Genomic DNA, 12,183 nt, shown 5'->3' on the forward strand with positions numbered 1-12,183 from the left:
CAGTGAGTGTCTCCCAGAGGGCTCTAAATGTAGAAAATACTCCTGAAATATTTGAGTCAGTGGGTTATGTTGACTTATTCTCATAAATATGAGATTTTATTGTTCTCTCTCCCTCCCTATTATTAGTCTGACATAAAAAGAAGTGGAGAATTATAGAATACTCAATTCAAAGATTTACTGCCAGATAGAAATATGCACCAGAAGGACATCCCACACTCCTGCAAGAAAAAAATGGAAATAATACTTTTTTTTTCTTTTTTGGCTGTGCCATGCGGCATGTGGGATCTTAGTTCCCCGACCAGGGTCTGCAGTGGAAGTGCGAAGTCTTAACCACTGGACCACCAGGGAAGTCCAAGAACACTTAGAGTAGGGGGTAGAAAGACCAGGATCATGAACTACCAGTCTTCCAAATTACACTTGACCTTTGAACAACACAGGTTTGAACTGCGTGGGTCCACTTACACGTGGATTTTTTTCCATAGTAAATACCAGGGTACTGCACAATCGGCAGTTGGTTGAATCCTTAGATGCGGAACTGCGGATATGGTGGAACCCTGGATACACACTCAGATTTTTGACTGTGCGGAGGGTCAGTGCCCTAACTCCTGAGTTGCTCAAGGGTCAACTGTAATTCACGGAGCCCGAAGACAGTGGTGTACTTCTGCCAGGCATCCAAATCACTGATGCTACATACCGCTGTGGCACTATAGCATTCCACACTACGTGTACTCTCGTCTATTTTCTTTCTTCTCATTTTCTCCTTACCTCTCTCCCTTTCCTTCTCTTACTTCTTACTCCTTTTTTTCTTCCAATTTCTTCCTCTCCAGACCACACAGTGTACCTGCCAGAGGCGCCATGAGCATCAGCTGATCTCTGATCTACACTCCAACAAGGCTCTGCTTGGAGCAGATACAAATATCCTGGGGTTCCACAGAGGTGACACATGAAATCATTCACATTGCTCTACAGCTCTGTTTTCCCTATGCAGGCCAGATGAGAGTTTATAAAAACCTCAGAAGAACTTGAGTCTTCTTTCAGCATGAGTCAACATGCCCTTTCCTCCAGAGCTAATGCCAGGTGGAGATGCTACTCTCTTTTTAGGAGATTTTAGGACAGAAGTCAACATACCACTATTGCCATTTCAGATGTCAGTTAACCAAGTAGGTCTTTTCCACAAAATACATCAGTTACTAACTGAGGCTATTAGCAAAAACACATTAAATGGGCAAAACCTATACTGGACGGATACTATTTCATCAATTATAATTACAGCAAATGATATTAGCGGCTTACTATGTAATAATCACATTTAATTGAGGACTTGGCTAAAATCTATGTAAAAAGCAATGCTGCTTTAGGACCCCAGGGAAGGCTAAGGCACATACTGAGGGGAAATGAACGGCAGAAATCTAAAGCAGCCTTTTGGTGGCACCAGTGGCAAACTGTGGGCTTTAGGAATGGGGTGGCTCAGACTTCATTCTCTTGTACTGTGGCCCTTTCCAAGTACTGAAGACATATTGATGTTTGGGGGTATTAAAACTTAAAGATTCTCCAAAAAACTGTTTTTGGAGGTCTTGAGACAAAAGTACCTAGAGCACAGAGCTCCAGAGGGTTATAGGATAGAAAATGCTTAGAAAGTGGATGAGAAATGAAACCTGTCACATCTTCTCTACGTACTTACTAGCTTTTTTTCAGTGGATGCAGAATTTTGCTGCTCTTTAAATGACTTACATTTTCCCTTTCCCAAGTATTAAATAAGCATAATTGGCGGTTGGATAATTCATTGTTTTCATACTTGTTTATTAACGAGACATTTCAGCATGAAGAGCATTTAAAAAGACTAATAAGTAGGCTCATCTGGATCTGATCCTATACTCCTGGCAGAGGGGGACAGTCCACAACCAAACCTTCTAGCAGGATATGTGGCCACACTCCTCCCCACAATGAACTCTGTTTCATTCCAGTGTAGGTTTCCAGTTCTTACTCCCATCCTGAGTGAAGAAAGCATTCTATTTCAGTGGCTGGTAGTCATTTCTCTCTCAAGAGTGTACTACCTGGCAAGTGTTACATCGCTCTGTAGTGCACAAAGGACATCATCCGGGGTAAGAGCCTAGGGAAGCAGAGCAAAGGGGCAGCTTACTTGAACTGACAGAAGATATCTGCATACTCTGGGAGGATTCCGCTGGCCTGCAACACTGTTACACGGAAGGTGAAGGCACTGCCCAGTTTCAGATGGTTGCCAATCTCTTCAGAAAATCCTTCCATTACCATCTTACCATCCAGCAAAGTGCTTGACTTCAAATCTAAAGAGGGTCAAATGAACACACATATGGTTCAAGTAACACACAAAGCACCTTGCAGAGAGTAGAGTGTACCTTTCCACCCCTAGATGATAAAAGCAACTATCTTCCTTGACAATGGTCAGTATTTTTCCCTCTTTGAAAACATATGCAATCACACTACACTCTGATTACACACCCAAGTCATTCATTCGATTGATTTCTTCTGGAGGAGTGATGACCTCAGAACTCTGACCCTGTCCTTCCACAATCCTCAGCTCCTCCAAGGATAGACCAGAACGGGTCATTGCAACCGAAGAAAAGTCACTCTGAAAACAAGGCAGGGGTAAGTAGATGATAAAGTAGTATGACAACATATTTTCCCCCCATTTCTGTAACATATTTATTTGCCCAACAAATAATAGTGACTGAAAAGTTATGTGGATTAAGAGCTGCCTGAGAAAAGGCAATACAACACAATATAAATGCTGGGCCTTTACCCTCACCTCGGTCATTGTTAGACATGTCCCATATTCTATTACTATACTGTGGTAACCTATACTTTTTAGTTCTAGGCAGAACTGCTCTCCAGTGCTGAACATCCTCTTTACAAAACCTGCCTACTTCCTTATCCTTCCACAAGGTTTTCCTCTTCCTGGCAGATTTCTCACCTGATTAAAGTACTCGTTATCAAAAGATATTTTAGCTGTTCCTGACTGTCGAATTCCAGAACCATAATCAGGAGCTTCTTCGTCCGCTAAGTAGAGGAAAAAAAAAAAAAAGAAAGAAAAAAAGAGCAAGGATGAGACTACATATGGGGACAAGGAGGAATGACTCCTATTGGATTACAATAATAAAAATATATAGGAAAGTAAAATAAAAATAAATAGGAGATAGTGGGCTTTCGGGTTCTCAAACTTTAATACAAGAGGAGACACTAAAGAACGAGTCTTTTGCGTGAGAAAGAAAGAGACCAAGGCAGTAAAGTCAAATAGGCTGCTTCCAACTCTACTCAGGTAAACTTACCACCTCCTTAGCTCGAATGAAACTAATGAATAAAGGATCGGTTTCATTCTTGATGTTGTTCAAATGTCATACTTAGAAATACTGATCCCTTCACTTGACAAGATTATACTCAATAATACTCAATAAATATTTGAAAATATTAGACTGTACTTGTGAAGACCTCTATAGCTCAACGCTGGTGACTATCATGCATTTCCACGGGGAAAGGCTGAAAGAGGTCACTAAATACAGCACAGCAGCAGTTGGAAACTAAAACAGAAACGTTACAGGGAACAGCCACATTCTTTCTTCAGAATGTAGGCTGGAGCTTGGAAAAAAGTATAAAGTGTCAACATCTTGATCCACACATTGCACAACAGCAGCCAAAGTACAGAAACGTCTAGCAGAAGTATCCTGACAGAAAATTAGGCAAGAAACCATCTGAAAATCCTCTGTTATTTCTGAAGCAGTTAAGGTACATCATTTAAAATGCAAATTACTTTTATAAAGGTAACCCAAGGGTTGTTCTTCATGTTAAAGGAGATCCCTTTACCCCATTATTCCAAAACAGCAGTAGCCCAAACCAAACAGGATCTACTCGTGATACTTGGGAACAACAGCTAGAAAGGAAGCAATAAAGGCTTTCTTCAGTCTGCACTGAAGCACGGCCCTTAGGGAACTGGCCTCCTTTGTCTCGAGGCAGAGGACCCACGGCCCTCACTTCAGAAGAGGGGCGCCTACCTGCGATGGCCTGCACAGCCACACGGAGAAATCCCCGCACTTCGCCCTTCTCACTGACAACGGCCACCCTGTGAATCAGGGGCACGGGGTACAGCAGGTTGCTCAGGTAAACAAATGCTCTAGAGACAGAAACCAGGAGACAGACATCTGAGCATCCCACAGGTAGAGAAGGTGGCTTTCAGACTTACTGAGAATACCTTCATGAAACTGTGAGCTGGCTTCTGGGCCCTGTCTTAAGGTCACCTCTCTGTTCTGTACTCTCAGATTGCCTCCTGTTGCTTTTTCAGAATACATAACGTATAAACAAATGCAAATGCTTGGTAAAGCAGTGGAAAAGACCAACGTACACCAAATTACTCCCTATAGGAATTACTACCATAGGTAGAGTGACCACTGGAAGTAGACTTCCAAGATACTCCTCTACAAATACTGCTACGAGTGGGAAAAGGGAGCCCATTAAGGAGTTTAACCTTTTAATGTAACTAATTACAAAGAGGCTTTTGTTTTGTTTTCCCCAATAGATAATACAGAAATCAGCAGACAAAAATGGTCAGAGAAATGTGACTGATATACAGTCAATAACTCTAAAATAGATTTCAATTCACAACATTGTGGGTCTTTATTTTCACCCTAAGAAACGACTATGATCTTTAGGCAGGGTGACTGACACATATGGGCAGAAAGGCCATGTAGCCAGAAATTTCTTTGTTAGTGAGCTTATAAGAGACTCTGGATGGACATCAAGATAAATGCTAAGGGAGAAGGAGACAGCTGATCCCTAAAGGGTTGCTTTTGCTTCTAGGGTTCAAAACTTTATTCAGAAATGCATATACACGAGGTAAGACCTAACATTTTTCAACTTCAAATGAACTAGCAAAGTTGTATCACATTTGTTCTCTTTTTTCTTCTTTCATTATTTTGTAGCTATTGACTTTTTTTAAGCAACACAAACCGGTGATCACAAAGCTTGGGTGCTCATTCCAATTAGTGGGTGGGAAATAGAACCTAGTTCCTACTATTATTCCTGTCTTCCCACTTGGTATATGCTGATCTTTGAAGACAAGACAAGACAAAGAGTAAACATTTGCATCAGGAAATCACACATAACTAAGTGTGACGCATGCAGGCATGCCTCGTTTCACTGTGCTCCACTTTCCTGCGCTTTGCAGATATTGCATTTTTTACAAATTGAAGGTTTGTGGCAACCCTGTCCCCAGCAAGGTGCCATTTTTCCCACATTTGCTTGCTTCATGACTCTGTGTCACATTTTGGTAATTCTCACACTATTTCAAACTCTTTCTTTTTTTTTTTTTTATGGTCATCTGTCATCTTTGACGTTACGGTTGTAATTGTTTAGAGGTGCCACAAACCACAACCATGCAAGACACTGAACTTAACCGATAAATGTGTGTTCTGACTGCTCCAACAAGCCACTCCCCCGTCTCTCTCCCTCTCCTTGGGCCTCCCTATTTCCTGAGACACAACAATACTGTAATAACCCTACAATGGCCTCTTAAGTGTTTAAGTGAAAGGAAGAGTCTCATGTCTCTTACCTGAACACAGAAGTTAGAAATAACTAAGCTTAGTGAGGAAGGCATGTTGAAAGCTGAGACAGGCTGAAAGCAAGGCCTCTTGTGCCAGTCAGACAAGTTGTGACTGCAAAGGAAAAGCTCTTGAAGGAATTAAAAGTGCTACTCCAGTGAATACACAAGTGATATAAGAAAGCAAAAAAGACTTATTGATGATATAGAGAAAGTTTTAGTGGTCTGGATAGAAGATCAAAACAGCCACAACATTCCCTTAGGCCAAAGCCTAATCCAGAGCAAGGCTCTAACTGTCTTCAGTTCTATGAAGGCCAAGAGAGGTAAAGAAGCTACAGAAGAAAAGTTTGGAGCTATCAGAGGTTGGTTCATGATGTTTAAGGAAAGAAGTCGTCTCCATAACATAAAAGTGCAAAGGGAAGCAGAAGTGCTAATGTAGAAGCTGCAGCAAAGTATCCAGAAGTCCCAGCTAAGTTAATTAATGAAGGTGGCTACACTGAATAAGAATTTCAGTGTAGATGAAACAGCCTTTTATTGGAGGAAGATGCCATCTAAGACTTTCAGAGCTAGAGGGAAGTCAATGTCTAGCTTCAAAGGACAGACTGACTCTCTTGTTAGGGGCTAATGCAACTAGTGACCTGTAGTTGAAGCCAATGATTGTTTACCATTCTGAAAATCTTAGGGCCTTTAAGAATTATGCTAAATCTACTCTGCCTGTTTTCTATAAATGAAACAACAAAGCCTAGATGACAGCACATCTGTTTACAACATGGTTTACTGAATATTTTAAGCCCACTGTTGAGACCGACTGCTCAGGGCAAAAAAAAAAAAAGAGCCCTTTCAAAATATTACTGCTCACTGACAATGCACCTGGTAACCCAAGAGCTCTGATGGAGATTAATATTTTCGTGCCTGCTAACACAACACGCATTCTGCAGCCAATGGGTCAAGGAGTAATTCTGACTTTCAAGTCTTGTTATTTAAGAAATACATTTTGTAAGGCTACAGCTGCCATAGACAGTGACTTCTTTGATGGATCTGGAAAGGATTGTAGGTGCCATTAGGAACATCTGTGATTTGTGGGAAGAGGTCAAAATATCATCAATATTAACAGGAGTTTGGAAGAAGTTGACTCCAACCCTCATGGATGACTTTGAGGGATTCAAGACTTCAGTGGAGAAAGTAAATGCAGACGTGGTAGAAATAGCAAGAGAACAAGAATTAGAAGTGGAGCCTGAAGATGGGACTGGATTACTATAGTCTCATGATAAAACTTTAATGGGTGAAGAGTTGCTTCTTATGGATGAGCAAAGAAAGTGGTTTCTTGAGATGGAATCCACTTCCAGTGAAGATGCTGGGAAATGACAACAAAGGATTTAAAATATTACATAAACACAGCTGATAAAGCAATGGCAGGGTCTGAGTGGACTGACTCCAATTTTGAAAGTTCTACTGTGGGTTAGATGCTATCAAACAGCAACCTCCACCAGCAAAAAGCCTACTTCACTGAAGGCTCAGATGATGGCTAGCATATTCCTTTCAGCAATAAAGTATTTTTTAATTAAGGTACATACATTGGTTTTTTTAGACATAATGCTTTGCACACTTAATAGACCAAATGTAATGTAAACATAACTTTTATATGCATTGGGAGGCCAAAAAAGGCACGTGACTGGCTTTATAGCAATATTTGCTTTTATTGCAGTGGTCTGGAAACAAATCAGCAATATCTCCGAGGTATGCCTGTATGCATGTCTGCACCTTTTCCTGCTCTGAATCTACTTTAAAACAAAGAAAAGGAAGATGGAGCAGATTCTTGGGATTTCAACTCCAAGTAATGAAAACGATTCTGAAAATTGACAAAATACACCACAGAAAAACAAATGTTAATAAAACTGAAAGACCATAAATGAAACATGAATGAAAGTATAACAAAAATAATTGCAAGTGGACACTGAATCAGATCAAATGATGTCTACTTCCCTTTCAGTCTGCTCCAAAGGTGGGGGAGGGCAATGCTAAAAAAGAGGGATAAAGCTCCGTTGTACAAACATTTTTAAAAGAAAAGTCTAAAAAGGATTACAAACAAGAGTCTCAAACATCAACTACTGTGATAGAGTTTAAAGACTACGAATTTGGCATAAGGTACCAAATGGATAATTTCACTTTCAAAGTCAGCACACATACAGACCACCTTCATTTCTCACTGGCATTCCAGCCACTGCCTGCGTTCAATGCCTTGGCCATTAAAGAGCCATCGTATATGCTCGTCCCCTGTCTGCTGTCCTCTCTGAGCTCTTCTACCCACCTCATGCCTTTGATTTCACATCATATTCCAAATACCACTCTCTTATGACAGGTCCCCCTAGTGTTTTATGATCTCAGTAACACACAACTCCATCATTGCTATGATTTCCATTTATTTATGTAATTATTTGTCTGTCTCACCCACCAGACTGAAAACCCAGGAGGGCAGGAACCATGTCTGGTCAATAAATATCTGGTGAGTGATTGAACATCTATGTACATAAGTGAATGGGAAAGTGATCTGTCCTCTATCTTTAAGTAGAAGTGGAAGATTTTTCCAGAAAAATGGGTTAAACCAGAGGTAGAGAAGCAAAGCCATTCAACTTTATATTAGGTTGATTTTTCAAAGCCATACTCATGATGGATATTAACTATATAGGACATGTTTAGATTCCTAACCATATTTCATTTGCATAGCTATTTTTATACTTAAAAGTAGCTACTCAAAAACAAGAACCCCTGTTTTTAATTACAATAAAGTACTGTTTGCGCAAACGTTAAAGAAGAATCTCCTTTCTGTCTATGGCAACGGCTACTCCAAAAGTGGAAGAATAGGAAGTATTCTTGTAAATTTCCCTTTTTAGAAGAGAGAATTCTATAATTCAATGGCAGTGGTGTGTGCATCGGCACCGTGACTACACAACTGCACAGTCACTAGACAGCTCCTTGTCTTATTATTATAACATAGGCTTTGGTCCAAAATCAATGCTTTGGGCTCTATAAATGTTCTCGTTCTCTTATGAAGTTTTTTAAATTAGAATTTTTATAATTATTCTTCATTCTTGAGAATCCTTGTACCTTGACCTAGCAGACTGAAAGAGAACAGGGACGAGAGAGGGGAAGATGTAAAGGATGTATTAGCATAAAGTTCTATGAAGTTACATAAAAAGGGTAACAAATTCTGTCAACATAAAGATAATAAAAACCAGCATAATTATGATCAGTTACAGAAAGAATGTCAGTTCAGGTACTTAGGTCACAGAATAACCAGGAGACTTTTAACCCAGAACACTAGCCTAAATACTTTACATTTCATCCCAAATGACGATGGATGATTCATAACATCCCAGCATGCCATAAGAGAATAGCTAAAGGGACAAGCTCTTTTAATTTTCATATAAAAATTCACCAGAGGCAGCCAAGGCCATGAATCAAAACCTATAAATGGAATTTTACAAAAAACTGGAAAATTTTATAAGTAAATTGTATTTGCAATTATGTGCCAATACGGGAAATCTAATCCCGTGAATCACAAAAACAGCACAGAAGTTACTCCTCTTACACAGAGAATGACTGGTACGTAACTGGGTGATGTTGCATTATTACAAATTGTTTGTAGGTAAGAAATGCAGTCGAGGGTGAAAATAAAGAGCTATCCTTCACTCTGCTGACTGCTATGATTTCACCTTCTCCCCTAATACTTTTCTTGCAAAGCAAAGTCAGTTTTAGAACCTGGGAACCCAAAGAAATGGAAAGGTCAATTCCTGAGCCACAGCTCCACAAATAATTTATTTGAAAATCAAAGTAGAGTTGATTGCCTTATACCTACACTTAAATCTGATATGATTAAAATGAGAGAAAATACATATATCTTAACGCAGAGAATTTCCACATTACGTGGGATTTTCATACAACTGGCTCAAAATACAAATGCTTCTGAGTAGAACTCTGAGTAGAACCAGGATATTCATTTTGCTAGTGTGGATGAAAGCATACAAAAGATGAAAAAGATCTTTAATGCTTTTTCTTCTCCCTACCTAACTCTTCAGTTTATACTTCAGAACCTAACAGGTCTCCGTTTTAGTTGCTTGTCCTAAGTTAGGTCGGTGTTCTTTCCACCACACCACATAGGGTGAAGCTACCTATTCCTCATGTGTGATAATGTAGAACAAAGTGAGCAGCGTGAGAAGCTGCAAGACTGGCATCAGCACCAAGCAGTTTGTGGATAAAAACTTGATTCCAACTTCGGACCCTCTCAGAAGAGGACGGAAACAGCCATAAAGTAAGGAAAGCATTATGGTCCCATTATTTGTACACAGAAGTACCCTTCTCAATTTTGATATAAATCAGCTTCTCTGAAATTCTAAGCATCTATTCCTGGCAATATACCAGACAATATTCATGGTTGTATAATCCTTTATATTTATTCATGGAAAAACTGAATAAATACCCCTTTACCATTGTAAAACCCCAAGACTGTCTAATAGTACAGCCCACAGTCATAATTGAGGCTTTAATTTCTATCAAAAAGCTTTTCTTTTCCCCCTTTCCATAAAAGTGATCATCTTCTACATTATTTATTTAGTTCTCACCAGGTAACCAACACCATACTCTGAGCTAAGTTTTAGAACCTTGTGTCCCTAATGGGTCAGGAGACTCGCTGCACTTTCATATTTTTAGATAACTGGTGCTTATCCACTAACACTAATATAATTTCCCTTATTTTTAAAGGGTTCAACAACATGTGGTTTTAATGCAGCATTGAAATTAAATCAAAACATAGACATAATTTTCTGTTAATCCAGTGAGTGCTGCACTGTTGAATTTGTAATTAAAATTACTTCAGCATGAAGACTGGATATAGACAAAGACCCCAGTATTAGGAACATGTGCCTGAGAGCTCTGCATCACTGACAGATGGGGCCAGAGACAATGCCTTGGTTTGGTAAGCTGAACTTAACACAAAGCAGTGTCATGGAGCACTGAACAAATATCCATTGTTGATGGTTTCAACAGATAATTTTATGAGATTCATCATTATAATGCCTATAGGTAAAATCTTAGCACAAGCCAAAGATCTATGAAACTGGCCAAAGAAAGGCATCCATTTTAGTTAGACAAAGAGGAACCTTCATGCTCTTGATTCTTTTCTGGACTCACAGACTAAGCAAGAAATAAACCTAACACTACTCCTGATTCCACTTCTGTCCTCGCGATTCCTGCTGATGCCACGAGTCCTTTCAGCCTAGCCTTGGACTTGCTCTGCTATCCTTCTCACGTTGCCCCTTTTGCTTTCTCGCTCACATTCCCACAAAGAGGAAACATCAGACACAATGACATTCTTCAACTCCGTAACGGTGTGACTCTTAGCTTTGATTACTTTCTCCTCTGGGGTCTCCCCCTTCAGAACAAAATTACTGGGCAGTTTGAGACAAGGAATCCTCCACGGAGAGTGTCCACACGCTGCCGCATGCTGTACCGAGTAGGCCAAGTACCTCACAGATGCTGCCTGAGGGCTCTCTCAGCCGGATTAGCGTGTCATGAATTGAACTGGCTAAAGCAAAATTGTCCAAAATTGCACAAGGAGCCTCTTTAGAGCAAGAGCTGGTCCCTTTTTGCCTTTCTCACTTTAACCTCACCAACCTTCCCACTAAAATGAACCATGGGGATCTGTCGTAAAACGGGTCATGCCCATCACTGAAGAGATCTGATCCCTCCTCCGTCCCTGCGTCAGAGCCGGTGTCATCCACGAATGCCTCATCATCAAAATCCTCCATCTCATCTTGCTGCTCGTCAGCCAGCTCAGTGATGTCGGAATCGGCCGTGGAAAAAGTGGGGGAGGGCGTGCGGTCAGCAAGGCGCTCATTCACACAGCCGTGGAAAATGGGGGCGCTAGACACCAGGTAAGATGACGACGGACACAGCCAAGGAGAGAGGAATAGTTGGTTAAACAGGAAGCTACAGCTGCCAACAGGACAGAACCCACTGGGGAATCAAAACAACACAAGCAAGTGGAAAAGCAAAGGGATAAAATAAGCATAAATCATCTGGCTCAGGTGAAATGGAACAAGGACTGATCCTTGGAATGAGAAAAGCAAAGGAAATACATGAGTAGAATATCCGAGGTAAACAATGTGCTGTAAAACATTTAAGTTCTCCAGTTCACACAAAAAATCAGCAGCCAGGTCTCAAAGGAGCCACTCAATATTAGGTGAAATAATAAGGTTTAAATCTTTATTCCAATTCCCATGTCATCTCTGAGCAGAAAACAAAACAGATGAAATGGTATATGGCAAAGCAGGTATGTGCCTTGCTTGGGTAAGACGTGTTTGGCCAATTCATCTCTTTGGAAACGCTCTACTATCAGAGTAGACTGGAAAAGACTTACTTCATTTCTACAAAATACTATGACTTCAGCTCCACCTTTTAACCCAGTTCCTTTAAAACTGTTGGAAAGTTTTTGCAATTAGAAAATTTTTCAAATTCTGAAATCATTAAGGTGAAAACTTATACTTCTCTGCTTTAAAAATTCGAAACCTCTAAGAACGTGACTCACTATGGACTCACGTTAAATGCTGAAAGTAAAGTAT

General features: G+C 40.2%; 1 protein-coding gene across 20 annotated transcripts in view; it reads right to left on the bottom strand.

The window, feature by feature from the left end:
• KIF1B (kinesin family member 1B) overlaps nucleotides 1-12,183 on the bottom strand; it is a 148,343-nt gene that overhangs the window by 31,491 nt on the left and 104,669 nt on the right. For 19 of the 20 annotated variants that reach the window (XM_089901520.1, XM_089901491.1, XM_089901508.1 and 16 more), the window contains 4 exons: nucleotides 4,026-4,144; nucleotides 2,951-3,036; nucleotides 2,479-2,608; nucleotides 2,141-2,303 (listed from right to left, as the gene is read on the bottom strand). In XM_089901520.1, coding sequence (XP_089757646.1) covers nucleotides 2,141-2,303; nucleotides 2,479-2,608; nucleotides 2,951-3,036; nucleotides 4,026-4,144 — 498 coding nt within the window. Of the gene's footprint in view, nucleotides 1-2,140; nucleotides 2,304-2,478; nucleotides 2,609-2,950; nucleotides 3,037-4,025; nucleotides 4,145-11,236; nucleotides 11,486-12,183 lie in introns of all 20 variants that reach the window. The other variant, XM_022598495.3, reaches the window with a different exon arrangement.

This window comes from Delphinapterus leucas, chromosome 1 (genome assembly GCF_059928025.1).
Source record: "Delphinapterus leucas isolate spDelLeu-1000000601 "Yukka" chromosome 1, BTC_Dleu_Yukka2, whole genome shotgun sequence".
In the NCBI taxonomy this organism is placed as follows: domain Eukaryota; kingdom Metazoa; phylum Chordata; class Mammalia; order Artiodactyla; family Monodontidae; genus Delphinapterus; species Delphinapterus leucas.